This window comes from Manis pentadactyla, chromosome 3 (genome assembly GCF_030020395.1).
Source record: "Manis pentadactyla isolate mManPen7 chromosome 3, mManPen7.hap1, whole genome shotgun sequence".
Taxonomy (NCBI): domain Eukaryota; kingdom Metazoa; phylum Chordata; class Mammalia; order Pholidota; family Manidae; genus Manis; species Manis pentadactyla.
This window is the reverse complement of record NC_080021.1, coordinates 49,812,755-49,839,926: the sequence shown is the minus strand read 5'-3', so window position 1 is coordinate 49,839,926 and position 27,172 is coordinate 49,812,755. Positions and strand designations below refer to the sequence as shown.

Below are 27,172 nucleotides of genomic sequence, written 5' to 3'. Positions count from 1 at the left end.
TAAGTCTGTTGCCCTATAACCTCACCAAACCTGGATTTTTTATTTAAATAAGACCTTACCGACAATTTCAAAATAAAAATACACAAATTCTTAATAAGCTCCGTTTGCTCTAAGAAAACTCCTATATGCAATCAGTGGCTTCATATAATCATAAGCCATTATCACATGTAAGCCATGATAGCAAGTTCACAAGGTTTAAATACAAACTAGATTAAGCTTAAATTTTGATATGCCTTACTATTTGATCTGAAAATACTATAAGAAAACAGTAAGGTAATAACAAAGTCATGAAGGAAAAGTTATACAAAGTACTATAAACATTCTTGTAGTTATAAACATTATTTCATTTCCCTGGATTGGCATAGCTTTCAGGAAGTTAGGCCCTTTCTTTCTTTTAATTGAGGTATGCACAATAAAATGCACAAACCTTAGTGTGCAGCTTGATGAATTTCGATATATGTATACACTCATGTAACCATCACTCAGATATCAAACATTCTCACTAGTTTTTTTTTCCCCCTCCTTCACCTATTTCACCTGTCCTTTGGCAACCACCAATCTGTTAGGAATTTAGGTTCTTTAAAATGTTATAAAAAACAACAGAAAAGTAACTTCATGTTTCACTTTCTGAAACAACTTTTAAGTAGAAGGAGCTCCTCAAACTGTCAATAATTCATTAAAGAACAGAAATTTTAAAAATGGGATATTCCCCTTAGATTCTGTAATCCTGGAGGCAGGCTGGGTCCTACAACTAAGTTCCACAGAATCTAAAAATACCTGCTAAGTGCAAGTTCAGTGACAACACTCAGAAAACCTGAGAACTTCTTAAAAATAACTATTTAAAAACAAACTCATGCACCGTATATTTTAACTGCAAAAATAATTTGAGGTTTTTTGGGAATGGGTATAGAAAGACATCTCTGTATAATAGTACGTGCAATCAATTACTTAGGTTTTTCCCTTAGTTTCTGACAACACCGAATAGGGACACTCATTACTGGGGACTTTTCTAACTATACTTGCATCACGATCACCTGGAGGATTTAAAAAATACACATTGCTGCGCTTTCCTCCTCCCGGAAACGCTCTCGGCAAGTCAAGGGCGGGGCTGAGCAGCGGAATTTTTAATCAGTAAAGTAGGTGATTCTTACACTCGTGGATGTTTTTGAGCCACTTAAAGGAGGTAACTCCCTCCAGGAAGCCGGACTTCCACAACCAGAACGGCGGTGGGGGGCGTCCAGGCACCTGTGGTTCGGTGAGTTCCCCCGGCGACTGTGAGTCAGAGTCAAGAGCAAGACGCGCGCGGAAGCTCCGGGCGTCTGCGCCGGGTCAGCGCGAGGGAAAGCACTGAGGTGGGTTTACTGGGGGGGAAATCTCGGGCTTTCTAGGGCGCCCTCGGTGGGCGGCCCGCGGGGACCGACTCCGGCGACTCCAAGCTGCGCCGGTCGCCGAGGCCCCGCAGGACGCAGGGGTTCCTGCCGCTCAGCCTCGCTACCCGGCTCAGCAGCTCGTTCTCTGCCCTCGTCACTGGCCCTCTCAACCCCACGCCGCGAGGGGGGTGCAGGCCGAGGCCCGGGCTCGGGGCGCCGCGGCCGCAGCCGTCCGGTTGGCGGGCAGACCTCGGCCCCGGCCCGCGCAGCCGCCGCTCCATCAGGCCCGGCCCCTCGCCCCGGCCGCGGCTCCACCAATCGCGGGCCTCGCCCGCCGCGGCCGCCGCACCTGCGAGGAGGAGCCCGCACGCCTCCGCCACGGCCGTCGCAGCGTCCCCGCCCCGCTCCGCCCCCATCGCGGCGCCCCGAGATCACCCGCCGCCGGCGTCTGGCTCCCCGCGGGCGAGGAGCGGAAGCCGCTGTCCTGAGGCGGACTTAAGGGCGCAGAGCCTGGCCGGCTACAGAGCCGCAGCTTCCGGGCAGCGGCGGCAACGGCAGGCGCGGTGCGCGGGCGCTCCGCGGACCCCGCGACCCCGAGCGAGCAGGCGGGCGCCCTGAACGCTGCCCGCCGCGGGAGGCAGTGGCGGCGGCCGTGGCGTCGCACTCTGGTGCCCCGTGCGCCACACTCCATGCCTGTGTGGTGCTGTCGCTGCTCGCTGGCCGGTCATTTCAGGTGACTTTTCCGCAGGGGAAGGAGAGGAGCTGGCGAGGCGGAGCGCTTCCCAGCCGTGCGGCCGGGCCGGGCTGAGGTGCGCCGAAGCCGGGCGGGGCCGGAGCCGGACGGGCTCGGGTGGAGGGCGAGCGCCTGGACTGCAGCGGCCTCGCGCTCACCCCGCCCAGGCCCCCGCTGCCTGCTGGCTCCCTCCCGGTCGGGGCTCCCGCCTGGTCGGGGCTCCCGCGTCGCCGCCCAGCGAGCGGACCCCGCGCTCCGTGGGACTCGGCTCTCCTGTGCCCCTTTCCTCGCCCTGGATTGTACCTCCCACAGGACTTGGGAACCGGCTAGGCCTGGAGCGAGTCGGTTACTGCGAGCCGAGACTAATAAGCAGTGCAAAGTTTTAGTCAAGGGTTGTGCAAGTTACCCCCATCCATCCCCCTTACGTTTTCTTATTTCCTTTAAAAACGTAATAACCTCAGTTACTGGGTTGAAGCGAGGTGGGGAACTGTTTTAAGTGTGATGCTCTTGTTAGATAGAGATAGGTGCTACCTAAGATACTAGTAATTGGAAGCCACATAGTAGAAATTTGAAAAACGTGATTCTAGACTCACATTACGGCAAAGTATTTAAAGGTTTTAAGGATAATCCCTTTTAAAGTAAAAGTGAATAAATGTTCTAGATCAGCACAGTTGACCAAATCTTGAGTCACTTAGGGGAAGACCAAAGACGCTTGAAACTGATTTTAATGCTGTAGTGAAGAAATGTTAAACTTATCCAGGACTTTAGTAAAGTAACTTGCTTTACATATATGAATAAACTAAAATAATGGTATATAAAACTTTTTTTGGTAAAATATGAAACTGATGAAGAGTTCTTAAATTGGAAGTCATAGATAAAATTTAAGTATAAATCCATGAACTTGGGTGTAAAGAAAGGTACAAGAAGTTTTTAATCAAAATCTATGTTCTTCCAACTACGAATGTAAGCAACAAATCAGAGTAGTAACTGTGACTTTGTCACTAGAGGAAGTCATAAATATATCATCTACAGTTGTTGCACATATCTAGAAATACTGCTAATGCTTTTTCCCCCCATAAACTCTTATTACACATCACTGAACTTGATAAGATAGAGAAGGGCATATAAAATCACAAGTTTACTCTTTATAACTATTTTAATATAATTGATTTTCATGTAAATTTTGTGTATCTCTTATTTAATGAAAATCAAAGAGGTCCAGAGGTTTCACCAAATTGTAAAAGGATAAGGCACAGAAGGTTCAGAACTCTTGTAAATAGAGAGCAACAATCCAGGCTTGCCCAGCTTCCCAGTGAGTTTTGTAGGAGTCTCTAAATGCTGGATTTTTAAAAAACTGTTTTATGTAATAAACTGCTGAATTTTAAGTTGTGGACATATTTGTTGACTACTTGACAGACAGTAGTTTGAGAGTAGCAGATCCACTTTGGAGAGTTTTAGAACACAGGTTGTCCTGTGAAAATGTGTTAAACTGAAGTCCCTGGGAAAATAACATGCCTTTCAGAAAACACTATCAGAAAGCCTTTTGACATCTTTTGATACAGTTGAACTCAAAGGACACATCTTGGGACTCATATCCATTCAGCTAACCCTAGGTAGTAACTACTCTTTGTACAGAAATTTGGAGGAGGGGATGAAAACAAAGAAGTATTTCGCTGTATTTGGATATTGAGGGATAAAGGAAAACAAACCTGCTAGCCAAAAGATAAAAATTGTGATTAATATTTAGATTGTAGAAACAGCTCCATTGCATCTAGAATTCTAAAAATTATTTAATATTTAAGATGGCTCCTTTAGGAGGATGTTTATATTCTACTAATGCTGGTTTTTTTTTGTTTTTTGAAATTTCATTAGGAACATACATTAAAACAGGTTGTGACATCTATGTTTTGGATCTTGTCTAATATCTGAAAGGATAGGTATTGTGAGAGAATTATCCTCTTAACTTTGCAGCTGTCCACTAACTGCCCCATACTTCCTGCTCTGGAAAATGGCGAGTGTGACAGACTACATTTGTGACTTAGATCCTTCTTTTCGTATGGTAATATCAGTTTGGTAACAGTTTAGAATCATGCTTCCAAAGACTAAAAATTCGGATAGTAAAGCATGTCATTTTGGTTTGAGTGATCACTTAAAGAAGTATTGTTCGTTGTGAGAAAAGTTGTCTTGTTATCCCAATATTATGGTTACCCTGTCCTCAGAAATTTGTTTTGAGACTTTGGACTCTGATGTTTTGAAAACAAAAGATAGAAGGCCTCTAAAATCATCTTAAAATAATCTCTTGATGCCTACCAATAGGGTAACTATTTTCACACATGTAAAATGCTGTTCTTTATTTCCTAAAATATAATTATTTATTTTTTTGTAATTAATGTCCTAAGTAAAGGAAATTAGATTATTTTAATTACTCAAAATAAACACTTGTTTTAGAAAGCAAACATTCATCAAATTGGATACCTAAAGTAAAAATTTACACCTTTCATAGATCTATGATAATAGTGTGCATTGTAAAACACGTAAAGCAATACTAAATTTTAATTTAGGCTCTGAATTTTTTAGAAAGAATACTCAGTAGCAGGCCTTTGTTTCACTGTTACTTTATGTAAAACCAGTGAACCATGTTTTCATTTTTTGTTTGATTGTTTTTTGTTAAGTCAGTATTAAATTTTTCAAATATGCAAGTTTATTACAGATTATTTATGCCAACATTATAGATTATATGCAGGTTATTTATATGCACATTATACTGGTGTCTTAGAAAATCAGAACAAATTACTATACTATGCAGATAATTTCGATAAGCTAAAACTTGGGTGCTGTATACTCTGCTTAAATCTTAAGACAGACTAGATCAAATTTCTTGAGGCCTACACACACAAAAAACCTACTGGATCTAATGAATGAATTCAGCAGTGTTGCAGAATATAAGGTAAACATACAAAAATCAATTATATTTTGATAAACTAATAATGGATAATCTGACAGTGAAATTAATACAGTTCTGTTTATACTAGCATCAAAAAGAATGAAATAGGAGTAAATTTAACCAAAAAAAGTAAGACTTGTATACTGAAAACTACAAAACATAATTGAGATGAATTAAAGAAGGCCTAAATAAATGAAAAGGAACCCTGTGTTCCTGGATTGGAAAGCTTAATATTCCTTCAATTGATAGGTAAATTGAGTATAATCCTATCAAAGTCCTATCAAAATCTTAGCCTTTTTTTCAGAAATTGACAAGCAGATCCTAAAATTATTATGAAATTGCAAGAAACCCATTGTCCAAGATGACTTGAAGAAGAATAAAGTTCACACTTCTGATTTGAGAACTTACTACAAAGAAACAGTAATCATAACAGTGTGATGCTGGCATAAAGATAAACATGTAGATCAGTTGAATAGAATTGAGAGTCTAGAAATAAGTCCTTCATTTATGGGCATTTGGTATTCCATGGGATACAGAGACAATGTGGAAATACCATCTTCAGATGGTGCCAGGACAAAAGAATATCCACAAGCAAAAGAATGAAGCAAAAAGTAACTCAAAATGGATGAAAGACTTAAATGTAAGAACTAGAACTATAAAACTCATAGAAGAAAATGAAAATAAATCTTTGATGTTGGATTAAGCAGTGGTTTCTTAGGTATGACACCAAAATCACACCAACAAAAGTAAATTGGACTTGATCAAAAATTAAAACTTTTATAATTCAAAAGACAAAATGAGACAGCCCACAGAATGGGGAAAATGTTTGCAAACCCTGTATCTGAAAAGAAATCTGTATCCAGAATATATAAAGAATTTTTAAAGCTCAACAATAAAAAAGACCACCCAGTTTGAAAGTGGGCAGTAAATTTGAATATTTCTCCAAAGAAGATATATAGATGGCCAATAGACATGTGAAAAGTTGCTTGACATTAGTCATTAGGGGAATGCCAATCAAAACTTCAGTGAGATTCCACTTCATACCTGCTAGGATGGCTAAAAAAATAAGCATTGCTGAAGATGTGGAGAAATTGAAACCTCATATATTGCTGGTGAAAATGTAAATAGGTATAGCCACTTTGGGAAAAGAGTTTGGCAGTTCCTTAAGATACTAAAGAGTTTATTAAAGATACTAAGAGTTTTTGGCCCAGCCATATTCTTAAGAACATACCTGAGAGAGTCCACACAGTTTATACATGCATGCTCATAGCAGCATTCATAATTGGAGATGACCCAAATGTTCATCAGCTCATGAATGAGCGATGTGTTCTATCTGTACAATGGGATACTACTCAGGCATAAAAAGGAATGAAGTACTGATAGATCCTACAACGTGGGTGAACCTTGGAAGCATGCTAAGTGGAAGAAGCTAGACACAAGACCACATAATGTGTGAGGGGTTTCATTTTTGTGAAATGTCCAACTAGGTGAACCCAGTAAGACAGAAAGTATGTAATATGTGGTTGCCGGTAGCTGGAGGGAGGGAAGAATGAGGAATGAATGTTAATGGATTCGGTATATACTTTTGGAGTAAAAAGAAATTTTTCTGGAATTAGTGGTGATTGAGAAACCTTGTAATTATACTAACAATCCTGAATTGTACACTTCAAAAGAGTGAATTTTTTATGTGATTTATATCATTCAGGTTCTTGTTTTTTTTGTTTTTGTTTTTTTAAACGGTATTATCTTTCCATACTCCCTTTATTTACCTTGGTCTAGGGACTGATCAAATGACCTGTTATTGTCTTTCTGATATTTTTGAGCTCTTGAAAGCTGTTTTTTCTTTAAAAGAAGCCCAACGGAGGAGGAATTTTATTTCTTATTTTCTTAACTTCTTGTTTCGTCTTTTAAGTATAAACTAATTGTTTGAGAGGACAGGTCCAATGTAATGAAAAGTACTTATAAAATATATAGTCGGTATATATCCTTGGTAGCTATATTAAAATCTGAGGCCTGCCAGAAAAAAGATTGCTTGAGACACCTTTTTTTGGAATATTAACTGCTTCTTAGTAAGTTCTACAAAAATTGAGTTTTGTACCTTTAAGCAAAAGTGATTTGGAGTTTGTATAAGCCAACACTTCTGGCCATGGTTTGTTCTTAAGGAATCTGAATATTAAGTATTCATTTCACAGCATTTATTTATAGACTTAAGAAACTGACTGAGGCATTTTAGATCATTGAGTTTTGCTCACAGAATCAAATATGGCAGTAGCTGCTAAAATGCTTTCAGTCATTCAAAGGATCATGTTTGCTTTCAGAGTGTACAGGGTATCAGATAAAATTTAAGTAGTCTAGCTTACTAAATATATATAATACACTTTCAGGTTGACTCTTAACCCCAAGCATATCCCCCCCTTTTCAAAATGTGAAATGTTTAAGGTTTAAAGGAGGTATCTCTATCAAAAATGTGGACTGATGATCATTTTTTTATGAATTATTTCCTGGGTTTTATATATATATATGGAAACAACAGTATGGATAAGGTAGGGATGTCTGGAGGAGACTGAGAATGAAGTGTGCATGTCGTGACAAAATTGTAGCCTTTACAGCAGTCACAGTAATATTAATGAGGCCTGAGTCTCCAAAAAGACTTTGGTCTGAAGCATCCAAAGGGAGCTGGTGAACCTGTCCTTGGCACACAGGAGAAATATCAGGGTATAATACACACATGTTGAGTTCAGTTGCCAAGAAGCAAAAGCAAGCAAGCCAGCTAATACACCTATGTCTGATCAGAGGTAGTAGTTGGAATGCTTCCTTTTCTTGCATGTATTTAATTACCTGTCATGTCATGAAAGGAATGGGTCCAGCATGACATTTCTTCCAGGGGCAGGCTTGTGGTGTGAGGAGGGGTCCATGTGCCATTAGGAGAGTCTAAATGTTTGGGGTAGAGGTTACACCTTCTTCAAGAAAGCTGTTAGTGTATCCTGGAAGGTTATAGGGAAGCAGAAATTTCAGTCTCTTAATTCTTACCTTTTATAATCCTCCTCTAGGATCAGTAAGTCCCGTAAAATAACATATGCATCCCATGTTTATCATTTTGAGAACAGTAATATGTATATTAACCTACTGGTCAGTACATAATTTAATATCCAGGCATTTTTCCTTTTGCTGACTCTATGAAGATAAAAATAATCCAGGGATTCTTTCTTGAAGTAATCTCTATAATGCAGAACATAAACTGTTTGGCGGGTACTCCATTTATTGCATGAGCATCTCCGAATGCAAAACAAGTTTCTAGGGAACCAGTTGGGAAGGAGGTAGATTGGAATCAACATTAAAATCTTCCCATATATCAGTATCTCTTTGAGAATTAATAAGATGTATAAACATGTTTTACCAAATGCACAATTTGTAATATATAATTACAGTAATGTTTCCTTAAAATATTTGATGATTTTGTTCCAAATATACTGCGCTAATGCAGAGAATTAAAAAAACCCCAATACAATGCTTTGTCTTGCAACATTAAGGATAACTTCTTATTTAGGACTTCTGTAGCACTTGCATACAAGGTACTAAAGAGACATTAATAGTTATTTAGGATTTCTGGCATATAAAGTGGGATAGGTTGACATGTAGCTAAGCTACTAATTTGAAAGCATTAATCAGAGGGATTTCTTTTTCTCCTTTTATGAACTTTTAAATATTTTATGGCCTAAATAAAATCTGAGTAAAGAGAGGTTTTCATAAAGGCTTTATTGACTATATTATCTTTTTTTTGTTTCTTCCATGTTTGTTTTTTTAAAAAGAAACTACAGTGACACTGAAACCGAAGGAGAGATTTTTAATTCTTTAGTGCAATATTTTGGTGGTAATTTGGGGCGAAAAGTTAAAGCTATGCCATTAGTTGAAGAAACTCCTTTACTTGAAGATTCATCAGTGACTTTGCCTGTGGTAGTAATAGGTAAGTCATTGCATTTTATCTCTTTAAAGTTACAGTTATGATTCTTACTGTGTTTATAAATGTATAGTTGCTTAGCGTAGATCCTTAGGATTATATTGAAAAGTATTCTTATGTTGTTTGATATGTTAAAATACCTAATAATAAAATATTTGGAGGGAGTAATTGGTTTATCTGATACTAGATTCTATGTTAGAACACATCTTTTCACTGAAGTACTGATACCACTCTATTAAGATACTACCAGTTGTGTTAATTCTATTACAGTATCATGGTAATGATAACCAGTATTATTAGAGCCCTATACAGAGTATAGTGTGTACATCATTGGATTATGCCTTACAACTCTGTAGAATTAGGGTATACTCTAACCCTCTGCAAGCCTCTGATGTTACAGGGTAGATACAGACAGGGAAATTCAGAAGTTGAGTAACTTGTGCAAGTTAGTAACCAGGTCTCAGTATTGAGCTTGATAGTACTGTGCAGTAATGGTTATATTGTCTTAACTGTAATACTATTAGATACCCTTTGTATCACCTCAACAGATAGACGTGTAAGATAATAAAAAGCTGCTATTAAAACCTAATTTAGAATTGTAAAAGTTTTATTATTTAGTTTTATTTCATGTATTTATTTACCTGTTGTGTATTTTCCATGTAATATTCAAACTCAGGAAGTCAGACAAGTACTATAGTATGAAGCCACGCCAAAAGAAAGAATTAATGGGCCATAACATACCATGATGGCATTATTCCTTAGTTAACAGGAAGGAGAGAAAAGCCTTGTCCTCTCACTGGCATGTGGGAGATGCAGTGAAGGAAGGAAAGGAGGAAAGCAAGATAGTTCTACATTAGATTTTCCTGTGGGGAAATGTCAACAGTTTTCTCAGTAGTTCTTGCCCAGGATTTCTCTGGGACCATGCCTCAAGTTCCATTTCCCACTTAGGTCCAATCATAGTTACCTGTCCTGGATATATTGGAATGGGTAAGGGAACCTTGGCTTCTTGTTTTAGCTGGGCTGCAGAAGGGTCAGAAAAGGAAAAATGGCTTTATGTATACTTGCACACCTCATTCCCCTTTCAAAACAGTCTATTCCTGTTTTGCCTCAGCTAGCCAATGAGAAACTTAACCTAATGTTTGTGAGGCCGTTATTGCTGGCCATAGCATCACCAGTCTAAGCATGGAGAAAGCTAATTTTCTTAACATGTATTGGTTTTCTGTTGTTGTCACAACAAATTTCCACATACCTAATGGCTTTAAACAACATAAATTTATTATATAACTGTGCTGAAGGTCAGAAGACCAATTCTGGTCTCACTGGGCTAAACTTAAGGTATCAGCAGGACTGCATTCCTTTCTAGAGGCTAGGCTGTAGGGTAGAATTACTTCTTGCATTTCCCAGGTTCTAGAGGCTACTCTAATTCTATACCTCCTGAACCACTTGCATCTTCAAGAGCAGCGATGTTTCCCTATTAACCTTTTATAGTTCTCCCCTCACCACAGCTGGGAAAGTTTCTCTGTTTTTAAGAACTTGTATGATTAGATTGGCTCTACCTGTGTACTCCAGGGTACTCACCCCTGTCTCAATGTCTTTAATTTAATCACATATACAGAGTCTTTTTGCTATTAAGGTAACATTTTCAGGTTCTTGGTGTTAGGGTGGGGGTGTCTTTGGGAGTGAGGGAGCATTCTGCCTACATACGTTTCTCTGTGAACTGCCTGTTTGTATTCTTTGCCTGTTATCTGCTGAGTATTGTTTGTTTTTGATTCAGGAAACCTAGCTGTTCGCCTTAGAACTTAATTTGCACTGTTTTTCATCTATTCAGTGTTTATCTTAATAGACTTTATTTTTTAGGGAAGTTTAGATCTACAGGAAAATTGAGTAGATAGTACAAAGAGTTCGCATTTACTCCCTTTTTTCTTCTCCAAGCCCCCAATTCCGTTTTTCCTATTTCAACATCTTGCATTGGTGTGGTAAATCTGTTATCATTGATGAATCAATGTTTTTATATTACTATTGTTAACTAAAATCTGTAATTTAAATTAGGGTTCTCTATTTTGTTGTATGGTTCTGTGCATTTTGCTGAATGTCTAATGTCATGTATCCACCACTATAGTGTTACACAAAATACTTGCACTGCCCTAAAAACTCCTATATTCTACCTATTCATCCTTTCCTTCAACTCCCAATCCCAGGCAACCACTGATCTTTTACTGTCTCTCTAGTTTTGCCCAGAATGTCATATACATGGAATCATACAGTTGGTAGCCTTTTCAGACTGGTGTCTTTCACTTAGCAATTTGTATTTAAGTTTTTTCCATTCTTTCACGGCTTCATAGCTCATTTCTTTTTATCTCTGAGTACTATTCCATTGTATTGATATCTCACAGTTTGTCCATTCACTTATTGAAGGACATTTTCATTGCTTCCAATCTCTGACAATTATGAATAAAGCTGCTGTAAACATGCATGTGCTGGTTTTTGCATGGTCATTAAATTTTCAACTCCTCCAGGTAATTGATTAGATACTAACTTGGCTCTTATGGTAAGAATGTTTTTAGCTTTTTAAGAAACTGTCATCCAGAGTGGCTGTATCATTTTGCATTCCCAGTAGCTCTGAATGAGAGTTTCTGTTGCTCCATATCCTCATTAGCCTTTTGTATTATCTGTGTTTGGTATTTTAGCCATTCTGTAGGTATGTGGTACTACCTCATTGTTTTAGTTTGCAGTTCTGTAATGATATATGATGTTGAGTATCTTTTTGTTTGTTTGCCATCTACGTATCACTGAGACGTCTGTTCAGATCTTTTCCCTACTTTTAATCCATTGGGTTATTTGTTTTATGTTCAAGAGGTTTTTTGTATATGTCAGAAACAAGTATGTTGTCAAATACATGTTTTGCAAATATTTTCTCCCAGTCTGTGACTTGGGTTTTCATTCTCTTAACAGTCTTGTGCAGAGCAGAAATTTTAAAATTTAATGAAGTACTGCTTATCAATTTTTTCTTTCATGGATCCTACTTTTGGTGTTATAGCTAAAAACTTATTGCCAAACCCAAGGTGTTTCCTAGGTTTTCTCCTCTGTTATCTTCTAGTTTTATAATACACTATTTTTTTAGGTCTATGATCTGTTTTGAGTTGAGTTTTATAAAAAGGTTAGTATTTAGATTCCTATTTTTGCATGTGGATGTCCAGTTGTTCTGGTACAATTTGTTGAAAACACTGTCCTTTCTCCAGCCTTAGCTCCTTGTCAAAAATAAGTTGACTATATCTGTGAGGATCTTTTGCTGGGCTCTCTATTCTGTTCCATTGATTTGTCTACTTTTTTGTCATTTTTGTACTGTATTTTTTATTATAGTGAGAAAGACTTGAAGTTGGGTGTGTCAGTGCTAATGCTGTTCTTTGAAACTGTGTTGGCTGTTCTGGTTCCTCTCATCTTTCCATTTAAACTTTAGAGTCAGTTTGCCAATATCCATAAAATAATTTGCTGGGATTGTGATTTGGATTGCATTGAATCGTAGATTAAGTTGGGAAGAACTGACATCTTAACAATATTGAGTCTTTCTACCCATGAACATGTAAAATCCATTTATATATATATATATATAAAAATTATTTTGGTATCATTAATATACAATTACATGAGCAACATTTTCGTTAATAGATTCCCCCCATTATCAAGTCTCCACCACATACCCCATTACAGTCACTGTCCATCAGCGTAGTAAGATGCTATAGAATCACTACTTGTCTTCACTGTGTTATTCTGCCTTCCCTGTGCCCCGTATGTCTGCTAATCGTAATGCCCCTTATCCCCCTTATCCCTCCCTTCCCGCCCATCCTCTCCAGTCCCTTTCCCTTTGGTAACTGTTAGTCCATTCTTGGGTTCTGTGAGTCTGCTGCTGTTTTGTTCCTTCAGTGTTTTCTTTGTTCTTATACTCCACAGATGAGTGAAATCATTTGATACTTGTCTTTCTCTGCCTGGCTTATTTCACTGAGCATAATACCCTCTACTCCATCCATGTTGTTGCAAATGGTAGGATTTGTTTTCTTCTTATGGATGAATAATATTGCATTGTGTATATGTAGCACATCTTCTTTATCCATATTTAGGTATTTTTTGAGTCATCAGAGTTTCGTGGTTTTCCTCATATTGCTCTTATACGTATTTATTTCATGTATGTCCAGCTATTTCTTTTTTGTGTGTGAATATAAGCAGTGTTGTGTATGTAATTTCAAATTCCACTTGTTCCTTGCTGGTATACCTTATATTCTGCAGCCTTGCGAGAATTGCAAGTTCTAGTTCTTTGGTCACTTTTTTGGGATTTTCTGTATAGATAATCATGGCATTTATGAACAAATACAGTTTTATTTCTTCCTTTCCCATTTGTATACGTTTTATTTCCTTCTTGTTGTACTGCATTAGCTATGACTTCCATTGTGGTGTGTATTGAATTGGAATGGTGAGAAGAGACATCCTTGTCTGGCTTTTTAAGGAAAGCACCTCATTTCTCATCATTAAAATATGTTTGCTGTAGGTTTTTTTTTATAGATATTCTTTATCAAATTGAAATTCTTTGAGTTTGCTGACAGTTTTTATCATGAATAGGTGTTAAATTTTGTGAGATGCTTTTTTCATATCTGTTGATATTATCATGATTTTTCTTCTTTAGTTTTTCTTTCTTTTTTATTCAAGGAAATTAGTTCTTTGCTTCAGATCTTAACTCCCACTATTTGTCATTTGTTTTTAATTTTTCTGAAGTCAATAGTTTATTTTTCTTTGTCTGTTGATTTTTGTGTCTTGCATAAAAGCTTCCCACTGCAGTATTATAAGTAGAAATATTGCCCCCTTTTCTCATAGTCTTAGGATTTTACTTTTCATATTTACATCTTTGAGCCTGCTTTAAATAGGGCAAAATATTAGGGAAGAAACAGTATTTTTTTCCTGATGAATAGCCATTGTCCCAGTTGGATTAAATTTTTGATAGATGGAGATAATAGAGAAGTGGCAACCCGGACTAAGGGAACTACAGAAATGGAAGTAGTTCAACAGAGTTCAACAAAAAGTGGAGTTTGATTTTAGTTGCAATATATAAAAATGTAGTAAAGGCTGTATTTGGAGATGAGACTGGAAAGATGGTTGAGACCAGAACATGGAGAATGCTGGGTAACCAGAGAGACAAGTAATTAGGGCCCATAGAATAAAGGGGGTATCGTGATAAGGACAGTGTGTTACCAAACTCATCTGAATGTAGAATATGAAAGATTTTGAAGTAGGTGAATCTTGAGCAGAAACAGGAGACTTTTGTCTTCTAAGCTAGAGTATAGGAGTGATAATTATGCAAACAACTGAGTGGTGATAGATGACCATAGGTTTAGAACAGGTTTAGAACCTGATTTTGCTAATACCATTCTTTGAGAAGGGATAGGGTTAAAGGAGAAGACATCAACTGAAATGAATTTGCTTTTGAACACATTGTGATTAAGTTGTTAGAGGGTCAGTCAGGTGGAGTGAAGAAATAGCATATGGAAATGTGGGATATATTTTTGGGAAAGAGGTCAGCCTAGGGATCTAAGTTCGAGAGTCAGTAGTATAGAGAATTAAAGCTTTGAGTAGATGAGACTCCCCAAAAGAAAACAGGATTCAAGAAGACAGGGTCAGAATATTGTGAATATTTGGATTTAAGAGTTTAGAGAAGGAAGAATAGGTGAGGGAAGAGCCATCTGTGAGAAAAGCCAGACTAGAAAGGTGCATGATGCACTCCTCTACACTTTTGTTTTGTTTTGTTTTTAATAGGAAATGGACCCTCAGGAATCTGCCTTTCTTATATGTTATCTGGCTACAGACCATATTTATCATCAGAAGCAATACATCCCAATACAATCTTACATAATAAATTAGAAGAAGCAAGACATCTTTCCATCATTGATCAGGTATTGTTTCTTATGTGTAAATCCTTTTACTTTTCTATACTGGAACAAGGTTGGTTGTCTCCTTACATAAGCATTGTGTAATTTGGAAAACCGTTTTTCTAAATAATACTTATTATTTTTAGTTTAGATTTATAAATATATTCTGCTGAGTTACCTCAGTTTATTTTCTGGAATTGATTAGAGCAGAATTCCCAATTATACCTGTGGAGTTGTAATAGGTACTCTATGCTCAGATAAATTTGGGAAGTGCTGCTATTTGTCATGGAAGACATATTAAGGCAAATTAGCACAATAAGGAATCTTGAAGTTTTTCAGTAAAAGGATCTGATTAGCTTTCTTGAAACCCAACTTTTCCCCATATTTATTTAACGAAAGAATCTATGAAGATCTCGAGGAATGTCAGTGTTCTGTAGCACACTATCTGGGAAATGCTGGGTTAGAGTAAGGGCCACTGTTACGATGATAGCTGTTGATATATGGTTTTTTTTGCCCCTTTCAAACTCTGCCTTTTGTCTTTCTAAAAAAAATTCATTCAGGACTTGGAATACTTGTCTGAGGGCCTTGAGGGTCGGTCATCCAATCCAGTTGCAGTACTTTTCGACACACTTCTTCATCCAGATGCTGACTTTGGGTATGATTATCCATCCGTTTTGCATTGGAAATTAGAACAGCATCATTATATCCCTCACTTAGTTCTTGGTAAAGGTGCACCTGGTGGAGCTTGGCATGTGAGTATATTTTTCTTAGCACTTTAATGTATGTGTGTTATTATGTGTCATCTTGATAAGACCATTTTGACTCTTAAACATTATGATATGATATATATGGTGTTTACCATGTTTTTAACCAAGAATTTTAATGCTGTTCAATACAGGTTAATTACTAGTAGGATTTAAGCCAAATTTGATTATTGATGCAGTCTTAGAATAAGCAGTTCTTACATTATTTTGTAAGAATTATATAGAATTTTTTGCATAATAAAAATTTTTTTAATACATTTCTGTGTTTTTAGACTTTTACAAAGTCTCACACAGTACTTCATAGCAGTGTCCTTTATTTCCCTATATTTTCATGATCTTAAATGAAAAATGTATTGTAGAAGAATTTGTGTTAGTCTGCCTGCGTTGCTAGAATGAAATATCATTGACTGAGTTGTTTAAACAGCAGATACTTATTTCTCACAGTTTGGGGGCTGGGAAGTTCCACATTAAGGTGCCAGCCTGTTCAGTTCATGGTGAGGGCTCTTTTCCTTTTCCTTTGCAGATGGCCACTTTCTTGCATTGTCTTTCTCTCTTCCTCCTCTTTTAAAGCCACTAATCCTATCCTGAGGGTACCATCCTCATGACCTCATCTAGCCCTGATTATCTCCCAAAGACCCCATCTCCAAATACCATCACACTGGGAGTTAGGGCTTGAATACATGGATTCTGGGGTTGACATGACTCAATTCATAGGAGAGATTAAACAAGAGAACTGATAACAGGTTCAGTGCATGTCAGTGGGCAGCAGCTAAGTCATCACTCCTGTGTTCTTAGCAGTTAGTACAGTGTACAGTGTGTAATGAGTGCTCCTTTGTTATACAAATAAATGTCAAATCATTTTTGCTGTGTTATGAATCATGGGAATTTTAACATTAAATACCAAATCCTTTAGTACAAACTTCAGTTGGCTCTTCCTGTATTAGCACAATGTTGTATGTCTAAAAGTTATTTACATTTAACTTGTCAAGTGGCTATTCAGGGTATTTGGCGACTGTACAGATTAAATATAGCCTTGATACCTTTTATAATCTTAACTTGGTGGCTGCTATCCCTACCATAAAGAGAATTATCTTAAGTGTTTTATATTTGCTATATTAATGAATTCTTAATAAACATGTATTTCTTGAAAAAGTCATAATGCATATTTTAAGTCTTTAGATTACCTTCTCTAAATTCCTGAGGTATTATTCTACTTACTTTTTTCTGCTTATAACAATGTACAGGAAATAATTGATGTTACTTCATTTCTTCCATTTAAAATGGAAAGTTAAAGTATAGATAAACCTTAATTACCAAAAACACATGGAAATCAGTGGGAAAGCTGAAGTCTACCTAAAACTTGCTGAAACTTTTTCATACATCATAAATACATGATAAAAGAGTTTTCCTACACTCTCAACCATTTCAGTGATGGGCTGCTTCATTCCATTCCTTGAAAGCTTGCCTTTTCCTGAAGGAGTATCATGCTTCCCTGCAGCCCTCTGGAGTGGAGTCTGTTCCTTCTCCCATCGTCCATGTCCTATCATATTGCTAGTGAAGTTGGTATTCTCCTTGTTCCCCACTGCTCTTGTGTAGAGGTCCCTGTTTATTTGAACAGAGCTTGTCACTGTTCTAGAATTTTCCCCTCAATCACTGAATCTGTGGCACCTAACTCATGGTTTTGCATTATATCTCAAGGTTTATTATTACCTGGAATAACATTACCTGTACATACATGACACAGAACCAACACCTTAACCTCTTCATTTCTCAGTGATCTTCTCCCATTTTTCATTAGGTACTAACTCCAATAGCTCCACTGTAGCTCCTATTCATAACTACTCAACTTGTGAAAACCTAAATTTTCAAAATCTTACTTTATGATCACAACTTTCTATTCTTCCAACTGCATCACACAGTTATGCATACTGTGCCTAATCTCCAAACACGAGTGTGTTCCAGGCCCCATCTTAACCTCCTTACCTTTGCAGTTCTATTGCCCAATGATTGAACCATTCTCCTTAGTTCCCTTGACCCATTGTCCTTCTATCACATAGCCTTGGCAAAAATAATTCTTACAACTATCCACTCTTTCTTTTCCTATACTTGAGTTGTTAAACGTTACCAGAAATAAAATCTTAACAGCTACAAAAAGTAATCCCCAACCTTAGCTGGGTCCCAAGAACACTACTTGGTAACATCTTTTGATATTTCCTTATTAAATTCTTCAAGCTTTTATCCCTTTTTTCACCTTCCAGCTTTGAAATAACTTGATTCTTGCTTTACAGAGGAAGTGGAATCTGTCAGTATTGGGCCTACGTAATTTTTCACTGAAACCTACAAACTTACCTGTCTTCATCCTTATTCTTTGTTTCTTATTCCCTGTTATAGTAGAAGAGGTATCACTTCTATCCAAGGCCAACCTTCCAGCTTATATTCTGGATCCCTGTCTTCTCAAGTACATTGCTTATTTGATTTTGCCATTACTTTCTTGTAATGAAGCTTCAGTTTCTCTGCCAGGTTCTATTCATCAGTATGTAAATATGCTAGAATTATTTTCTGTTGTTAAATGTTGTGCGCAAGCTTGCCTATTTGTATCCTTTGTTTGATAGCCAACTTGAAAATGTTACCTCTATGTATTTCCATGCCTTTTGGCCTCCTACTCATTTAGCTCATCGCACTCTATCTCTATCACCATTTTTCCAATGGACCATCTCTTTTTGAAGGTCAATTATTTCCTTTTTTGCTGAGTTTTATAGGCTCAAATTTACCTTTCCTGATATCTGCAACATTTGATAGTGCTGATGGCCCTTTTGGATTCTGTGAACTTTTCATCTCAGTTTTCTTACTGTTTGTTACTCCTTTTCATTTATCTTTGTGGACTCTTGTTCTTTAAAACTGTGCTTGTGTATACTGACCCAAGCCAAGGTCTTCTCTTTCCCTGGGTTGCTCATATACTTCAGTGACTTGCATATGGATGCTGATTGGTTCCCAAATCAAGGTCCCTCGCCCAGATCACTCTTACATACTCAATGAGATATGTTCCCTTGATTATGCCACAGGTGTTCTCAAACTCTACATGCCTAAAATTAATCACCTTTATCATCAGATTCCTTCCATTTCCTTATTATAGAGTGGCACTATAATGTCATAACTTCAGGCAGAAACCTTTCTTGATTTCTCCCCAACTCCCACTTCAAACCAATTATCATATCTTCTCCATTCTTTCTCATAAACCTATTTTGAGTCAATGTACATTATTTTTCTTCATTGTAATTGAATTTTGCTGTATGGATCACCATTCTTTCTCCCCCAAGTTATTGGAAAGTCTTCCTAAATGGTTTTCTCACTCCAGTCTTGTCTTTGTCTTCTTCACTACATTCTCCATACCAGAGTCATCTTTCTAACACATATTTCTGGGATGTTATATCCATGTATAAGACCCTTTGGCCTCTTGTTTATCTAATGAATTATATGCAAAGTCTTTAATGCATTTTACCATGGTTTGGGTGATCTAGCCCCTACTTAGCTTTCTTGCCTTACTCCTCTCTGTCCCTTATATTCCATGCTCCAGAATGCTTTTATTAAGAGTCCAGGTTCTCCTCAGGATGTGTGATTCACAGAACTCATTAAAGATGTACTGATGATTACACAGCATTACAATGAAAGGATACAGACTGGATTCATTAAAGGAAAAAGGTTCATAGGGTGAGGTACAGGAGAAGATAAGCTCTATTTCTAAACATGTGTTCTATGTGGAGTTGCATGAGCATGCACTTAATTCTCCCAGCAGTGATGTGTGACGTGCAAGGAATGGCTGATGTGGCATGCTCACCCACACCTGAGTGTCTAGGGATTTTTCTGGGTGGTCACTCATGTAGGCAAGCAACACCCATGTGACTGACTTTTCGTGACTGATTCCTCTGCTTCCCTGAGCAAATACTCAGGGAATTGAGTATTTTGAGTTCCAATTCATTATGGTATTCACTATAAATGACATTGTTAGGATAAACTTAACACAGTCACACAAGCATAGCCCAAGTGTAGCCCAATGTCTCTGACATGCAAAAACAAAAACAACTCTCTTCAGGCAGAATTTTTCAAGGTCTCAGAGGCTCTTCCCTAGGAAGCAGCCACAGGCCAGTTCTGAAGACAATACCTTTCTTAGTAATGTGCAGGTTTAAGCAACCCAAGCCTGCTAAGTTCATCTTTTCTTGCACAAGGCTGAACTTTTTATTCCTTAAGCGACAGTCATGTTCTTTCTCTTTTTTAAACTGTCACATAACCTGTTTGTAGTTGGGAGTATTGTCCCTTCCTAATAGTATACTCCTCAAAACCCATTTGTGTCAAGAAATATTCTTCATTTTCTATACATCTCCACAGTACTTCTGTCAGGTTTGCATCCCTTAATATACTACACTCTCCATGACAGAGATATGGCACATAGATTACATAGGGAAAATAAAGAAAGGAAGATAGGGGAAAAAATAGAAAGACCAAGGGACTAGGCTTTCAACCAAATGGAAGAACGTGTACAGTTGGGAATAAAGTTAATAGGTTGTTGACAGTTAAGTGGAATAATATTAGCACTTTAAGGTTTTTGAGTTCCAGATGAGACGATTATGGCTCCATGTAACTTCTGATACATGATAAATTTTTAACAGCTACCCTTCCGATGTTTTCCATCTTCTTGGTTCTCCTCCTAGTACCAGGCTATGTGCCTTAAAGTAGTGGCAGCTTGCTGTTTTCTCTCCCTGTGGTGATCTGTGTATGTCACAAATAATAGGCTTCATAAGGCCGTTCATACACTAAATGTTTTGTAAATGTTAGTGAAAAGTAAGTCCTATTCCAAGTACTGGGCTATGTAGAAACAGGACAAGAATTAAGGGAAAAGCTGTAGCCTAAAATTGTTGGTTGAAGGAGATCATTTAGGTCACTGGAACAGGAGATTTTGGCCGACGGGCTTCTCCTGCTTTGTACTGAGCAAGCGAAGTAAGCAGGACGAGGGAGCTTTAAGGGTTCTTTCTTAAGGGCGGCATTAGCCTCAGCAGTGAGTCTGTTCTTAATTAAGCAACCATTGCTTATTTCCCTAGTTTTAAAAAGGGATGCAATTTCCAAACCTGCTTAGATTTCATACTTGAAGTTGGTCAGTTGATGGAGGACCTAAAAGTGCTTTGCTACCCATTAAAGAAAAATCTCTTAATAATGTCAAAGTAGAAAGACATCTGAAGTGTTACAAATGAACTTTTTTCCTTTTGTTTAAAGAATGGAAATATTGATTTGTTTCCTAACATGATATTCTGCAACTGAATTATCATGTTGATATAGGCCAAAGTTATCAACATTGTATAGGCATAGGGCAATATTATAAATTCGTTTTATAAATAAATATATTCTTATATGAAAGAAGGCTTTTGATAGTACCAAATTTATGGATGTTTTTGAAAGTTTATTTAGAACAACTTTCAGAGGTAATTCACACAACCATTTAAGACTTCTCTGAGCTCTCCTTATCCAGACTCTTAATTATAGTAAATGAGATGGAGTTAAAAAATCCATGTTACTGCTTTAAATTTGTTTTTTGATTGTACATTTTTTATTCAAATAGAATATGGAAGGCTCCATGTTGACAATCAGCTTTGGAAACTGGATGGAGCTACCTGGACTTAAATTCAAAGATTGGGTATCCAGCAAACGAAGGTAAAAGTGAACTATTAAAATTCTTTTGTGTACAGTGGGAAAGAGTGTGCAGATTTCAAAATATCTGTGATCCTGTTTTAGATGAATAATATAAACATATGGGTCTTTCAAATAAAATGTCTTTTCAGCAGTGATTACAAGCTACTTTCCAATTAGAGATGTTATAAAACTACACAGAGGTAAGGGCTTGTCTACAGATTGCGTTCCTTTGACTTTGTTAATCATGGGTTTTTTTCCCCACTTTGTGTTTAGTTACTTTCTTATTCACCCGTATAAATCTCTTCCATACTTACTTATTTTTATGAGTGGATATACACATTTATCCACTATATGCATATTTCATGTATGCATATCTCATGTATACATAACTAAAGTGTCTGACTTTCAGAGTAGAAGAGTATGTATGATTAATAATTTAGAATGATGGGATAAACCAGAATGTGTAATGTGATTGGCTCCTTGGGTATAGAAAGTGTTCATAAAAGTAGGAGTACCTGTGAAAATCTCAACTTTGAAGAAGACAAGTTTATTTTGGGGAAAAAGAATCCAGAATTTAGAAAGAGAACTTTGAAAAGCCTTATCATTTTCAAGGATAGTAAATATTAAATTAGATAGGAATTACTAATACAAAGAATCTTCTCTAATTTGCTCACAAAGCAGGAAGTTACTTAACCTTTGTTAGAACAGAGCTGTGACATTTGAATGCTTGATTCCTGCTACATAGAAACCATGCTACTCCACAGAAATTATCCTTAATTTAAGAAGATTTAAGGAGGATAAATTTAGACCAACATGGCTAATTGAGATTAAACCTTTCAGATACTCCTTTTGTATTTTTTAAAAATGAATTTTGTGTTTGAAATGTAAAGTTGCAAAACCAGGCAAGTTATACAAGTTCTTAATTTTCATAAGTAAGCAAGTGAAACTGCTCAACATTCTTCCTTTTGTGATATGGGTAAGAAAGGGGAAGCTTTATGATTTATGTACTATTAGTGTTCATCCTTCTAAATTAGGTACATTGTATATTGAAATAATATGTGAAAATGAGTCTTGGGATGAAATATTAGCTTTGGTTCCTACTTGTCTGATGTGTTTAGACTCTTAGATCTCGAGAGATTGGCAGGGTTTAAATCCTGACTCTATAACTTCTAATGTGACCTGGTCAGATTAACCTGCATATCAATTTCCTAGTTTATTAAATGGAGATGATAATACTACCTAGGGTTTCTGTAAAACTTGAGAATACATTCTAAATCTTAGAAAGTATTGAACTTTAAGACAAAAAGTTTTTATGAACTTCTTCAAATTACAAGTTACAATGAATTATGTGAAATGATTTGGTATCTTTTTGCTGCTACTTATCTCTAGTTAGGGCCCAGTAATTTTGGGGAAATTCCAATTATTTGAAAGTTCAAGTGGAAAATCAAAGATGTATTAATGTACTTTTTTCATAAAGAGCAGGTTATATTTATAGGTGAGTAGGAAAAAGGAGAGAGAAATGTTATTATCTTATTAGATGTAAGTTGATTTTGTTTAGAAGACTGATCTGAACACTAGGCTACTAGGAAAATACCAACTAACTAAAAATTGTGTCAAGATAGTATATATTTAAGAAGTGTATGTAATAGTTTAGACCTGCAATATCTTAACGATTGTAATCTAAATAATTCAGTCCATAGTTACAGTAAAAAATATAAACTGAATAGTATACAGACTGAAAGTTACTTAGTTGGCAATTGTGAGGCAAGCCTATAAAAATCTAATTTTTGGATATATATGTTTTAATCCCTTCATTTATTTAATACAAGTTTATTGATAAAGGCAGCTAATCTGAACAGGTATTATGCAAGGTACTGAGGAAACAGACGCATTAAATACAGTCTCTACTCTCATGGGACTTCTCTTTATAAACTAATTCATTAACATTTTTTTTTTAACTTTCTGAAATTATCTTTTTTACTTTTTTCTTTTAGATTTGAAAGTATTCAAATATAACACTTTGATACATGTTATTTTGCTGCATTTGTTTAATTTAATTTGAAGCCATTAATTCCATTCATTTTATTAAGGAGACATTATTATAATTTTAAGATACAACTAAATTTCATAAAGACGATTATGTCCAGTGCATCCTCAACTGTTTTGCAACAAATAATTATGAAAACTGATTTATACTTGATTACCATTCTATGAATGGTCAACATGCAAATTCATACTTTATGAGTATAGCATGCAAGCGCTGTTACTAAGCAAAGCTTAGGAACCTGTGGAGTTTATTATGATTCTGAATGATATTTTATAACTAATAGCTAATATTTTGGGGGGTGACTACTATGTATTTTATTATTATTTCCAACAGATAACACCAAAATTACATATTCTGATGTTATAATTTGGATCAACACATAAGTCTACCTTGTCCTAATGCCCACCTTCCTAACTACCACACTTTAATTCTCCCTTTTTTTTTTTTTTTTTGAGAGGGCATCTCTCATATTTATTGATCAAATGGTTGTTAACAGTTAACAACAATAAAATTCTGTACAGGGGACTCAATGCACAATCATTAATCCACCCCAAGCCTAATTCTCATCAGTCTCCGATCTTCTGAAGCACAACGAACAAGTTCTTACATGGTGAACAAATTCTTACATATTGAATAAGTTCTTACATGGTGAACAGTACAAGGGCAGTCATCACAAAAACTTTCAGTTTTGATCACGCATTATGAACTACAAACAATCAGGTCAGATATGAATATTCGTTTGATTTTTATACTTGATTTATATGTAAATCCCACATTTCTCCCTTATTATTATTATTATTATTATTATTGTTTTTAATAAAATGCTGAAGTGGTAGGTAGATGCAAGATAAAGGTAGAAAACATAGTTTAGTGCTGTAAGAAAGCAAATGTAGATGATCAGGTGTGTGCCTATAGGCTAAGTATTAATCCAAGCTAGACTAGGGCAACAAACCATCCATGGATGCAGAAGATTTCTCTCAAAACAGGGGGGATGAGGTTCTAAGCCTCACCTCTGTTGATCCCCAATTTCTCACCTGATGGCCCCCTTGCGACTGTGCCTGTCTTAGGTTGTTCCTCCCTTGAGGAATCTTACCCGTCTCTGGCTAACCAGTCATCTTCCGGGGCCATACAGGGAAATGTGAAGTTGGTAAGTGAGAGGGAAGCCTTATTGTTTGAAAAGGTTAGCTTTTTACTTCTTTGCAGATTTATGCCCTGTGGGTTTTATGCCCAGCATTTGTCTTGAGTTCATTAACATTTTTAACTAAAAAGAAAAAGCTTTTTTATAAAGTGTTAGGATAATTTATAGCTAAGACAGTCCAGAGGAATTAAAAAGATAAATAGCTTATTAGATGAAGCAGTACTCATAGAAACTCAAAGTACTCTTTGCTCATATTTTCCATTTTCTTTATAGGAACCTGAAAGGGGATAGAGTTATGCCAGAGGAAATAGCTCGCTACTATAAACATTACATAAAAGTCATGGGTCTTCAGAAGAATTTCAGAGAGAATACTTATATTACCTCTGTTTCAAGACTCTATAGAGATGAAGATGATACTGATGGTCAAGACAGAGACATTTCAACACAGCATTTACAGATGGAGAAGTCAAAATTTATCAGGAGAAACTGGGAAATCAGGGGTTATCAGCAAATAGCAGATGGTTCCCCTGTTCCCTTCTCTCTCTTTGCTGAGAATGTAGCTCTCGCGACTGGAACACTGGATTCTCCTGCCCACCTGGAAATTGAAGGGGAAAATTTTCCTTTCGTGTTTCATTCAATGCGTGAATTTGGAGCTGCTATAAGCAAAGGGAAGTTGCGCGGCCAAGTGGACCCAGTATTAATTGTAGGTTCTGGGCTTACTGCAGCTGATGCAGTACTTTGTGCTTACAATAACAACATCCGTGTGATTCATGTATTTCGCCGAAGAGTAACTGATCCAAGCTTAATTTTCAAACAGCTTCCCAAAAAGCTTTATCCAGAATACCATAAAGTCTATCATATGATGTGTACTCAGGCATACTCTGTAGACTCAAATCTTTTATCTGACTATACCAGTTTTCCTGAGCACCATGTGCTTTCCTTTAAGTCAGATATGAAATGCATTCTTCAAAGTGTCTCTGGATTGAAGAAGATATTGAAGCTCTCTGCAGCAGTAGTACTGATCGGTTCTCATCCCAATCTGTCTTTTCTGAAGGAGCAAGGGTGTTACCTGGGCCATAACTCAAGCCAACCAATCACATGTAAAGGTAATCCTGTGGAAATAGATGCATACACCTACGAGTGTGTTAAAGAAGCCAACCTTTTTGCATTGGGTCCTTTGGTTGGAGACAATTTTGTTCGATTTTTAAAGGGAGGGGCACTGGGTGTTACACGCTGTTTGGCTACAAGACAGAAGAAAAAGCGTTTATTTGTTGAGAGAGGAGGAGGAGATGGAATAGCTTAAAGTTTACAAAAGTTTACAAGAAATTATATGGACAGTTTACCATTAAAGATTTTTTAAGAGTGGTTTTGCAGTGTCCTGGCTTGAATTTTCTGGACTTGAATTAACTGGAAGAAAGCCTGAAGCTACAGTGACAATTTTTAAAATTACAAGAACTTGGTGTCCTCATTTTTATTGTATCAAAGGTGTAGAAACACTGCCAACTTGGTATACTACTTTAAGCTCTCACTTAACTAAAATGTTCCTTTCTTCCAAGACTTTTTGTGATCATTTTTGTTATGTTTGATTCCAAAATATTACAGCCTTGAATAATCTGTAAAATCATGCAGTCATTAGGCCATAAATTGTCCTCACTGTATCTTGGGTCACCTTGCTGCTCAAAGAGAGGTCCAAAGACCAACATCAGCTTCTTTTGTAGCTTGTTAGAAATGGAGACTGTCAGGCCCCACAGCAGACTTACTGAATTAGAAACTGCATCTCAGTGAGATCCTCAAGGCATATGTATGCTCATTAAAGTTTGAGGCACACTAGTCTAAAAGAAAATGGGATGTCATACATACGTAGACAGGGAGAGGAGGTGTTTACAACTCAGGATTAATTTATTTTGAAATGATCAATTGTATAATTTATTACCAACTATGATGGTCTTTAAAAAAAGATATTTTTATTGTTGAAACCTTGATAGGTACTTCATATTCTTAGCTTATAACTTAAATGGTCCAGTAACATTAGGATACACTTAGACATTTGGACACCTACCAAGATTTTTGGGGGGATTTATTCTTAACTAGCATAACACATAATCTATTTGCATCTGAATAAATTGTGAATGGAACTACTTACCCCTGTGTGACTACTGAGTTAATTTCTGTCACTAAAACTAAAATACTTGGGCATAAGCAATAATACTATAAAATTTGGGGGTATGGCCATAATGAAAGGTTAACCTAGAAATTAAGTTTAAAATCTGTCTTTCCCATTCCCAAGATTTGAATTGTGTTCATTGGAAATTACATAGCAGTTTATCCTAAGTTTATTAAATGCTTTAACTTGATTTATATTAATTTAGGTGTACCTAATGTCTATATTTTCACATAAGACTGAAATTTTTGGTGTTAGACAAAATCTTAAGTCCTTCCTGGTAAACTGAATTCTCATTCTCTTTTTTGGGGGGGAAAGAATTAATTTCATCTGGAATGTGTTTATTTAGACTATTTTTTCTTAATATTAAAAAAGACTAAAATGTGTTTCTGTCCATCTTACTGCAACATGTACTTATAGGTATAATTCATCTTAAATTTTAATTGTTTAAGATATACTGGCTTCT

The 27,172-nt window shown here is 36.7% G+C and overlaps 1 protein-coding gene across 4 annotated transcripts; it reads left to right on the top strand.

The window, feature by feature from the left end:
• The first annotated feature begins 725 nt into the window (after positions 1 to 725).
• Positions 726 to 27,092, top strand: OSGIN2 (oxidative stress induced growth inhibitor family member 2). Of its 4 annotated transcripts, none has more exons than XM_057497907.1 (6): positions 726 to 1,255; positions 8,857 to 9,011; positions 14,805 to 14,941; positions 15,478 to 15,669; positions 21,290 to 21,381; positions 24,819 to 27,092. In XM_057497907.1, exons 2-6 carry the CDS (start codon positions 8,945 to 8,947, stop codon positions 25,846 to 25,848), a joined length of 1,518 nt encoding a protein of 505 aa, XP_057353890.1. In that variant the 5' UTR covers positions 726 to 1,255; positions 8,857 to 8,944; the 3' UTR covers positions 25,849 to 27,092. The 4 variants fall into 4 exon arrangements, with proteins under 4 accessions (XP_057353890.1, XP_036788512.1, XP_036788504.1 ...); XM_036932617.2 differs by having other exon boundaries at positions 726 to 1,352; XM_036932609.2 differs by lacking the exon at positions 726 to 1,255 and adding an exon at positions 1,806 to 2,103.
• The last annotated feature ends 80 nt before the right edge of the window (positions 27,093 to 27,172 follow it).

Excerpts from the sequence above, each read along its gene's own strand:
- OSGIN2 (XM_036932609.2), top strand. The coding sequence starts at position 2,060 with ATGCCTGTGTGGTGCTGTCGCTGCTCGCTGGCCGGTCATTTCAG. Across the intron at positions 2,104-8,856 it reads TCGCTGGCCGGTCATTTCAG|AAACTACAGTGACACTGAAA; the intron begins GTGACTTTTCCG and ends TTTTTTAAAAAG. Across the intron at positions 15,670-21,289 it reads CACCTGGTGGAGCTTGGCAT|AATATGGAAGGCTCCATGTT; the intron begins GTGAGTATATTT and ends TTATTCAAATAG.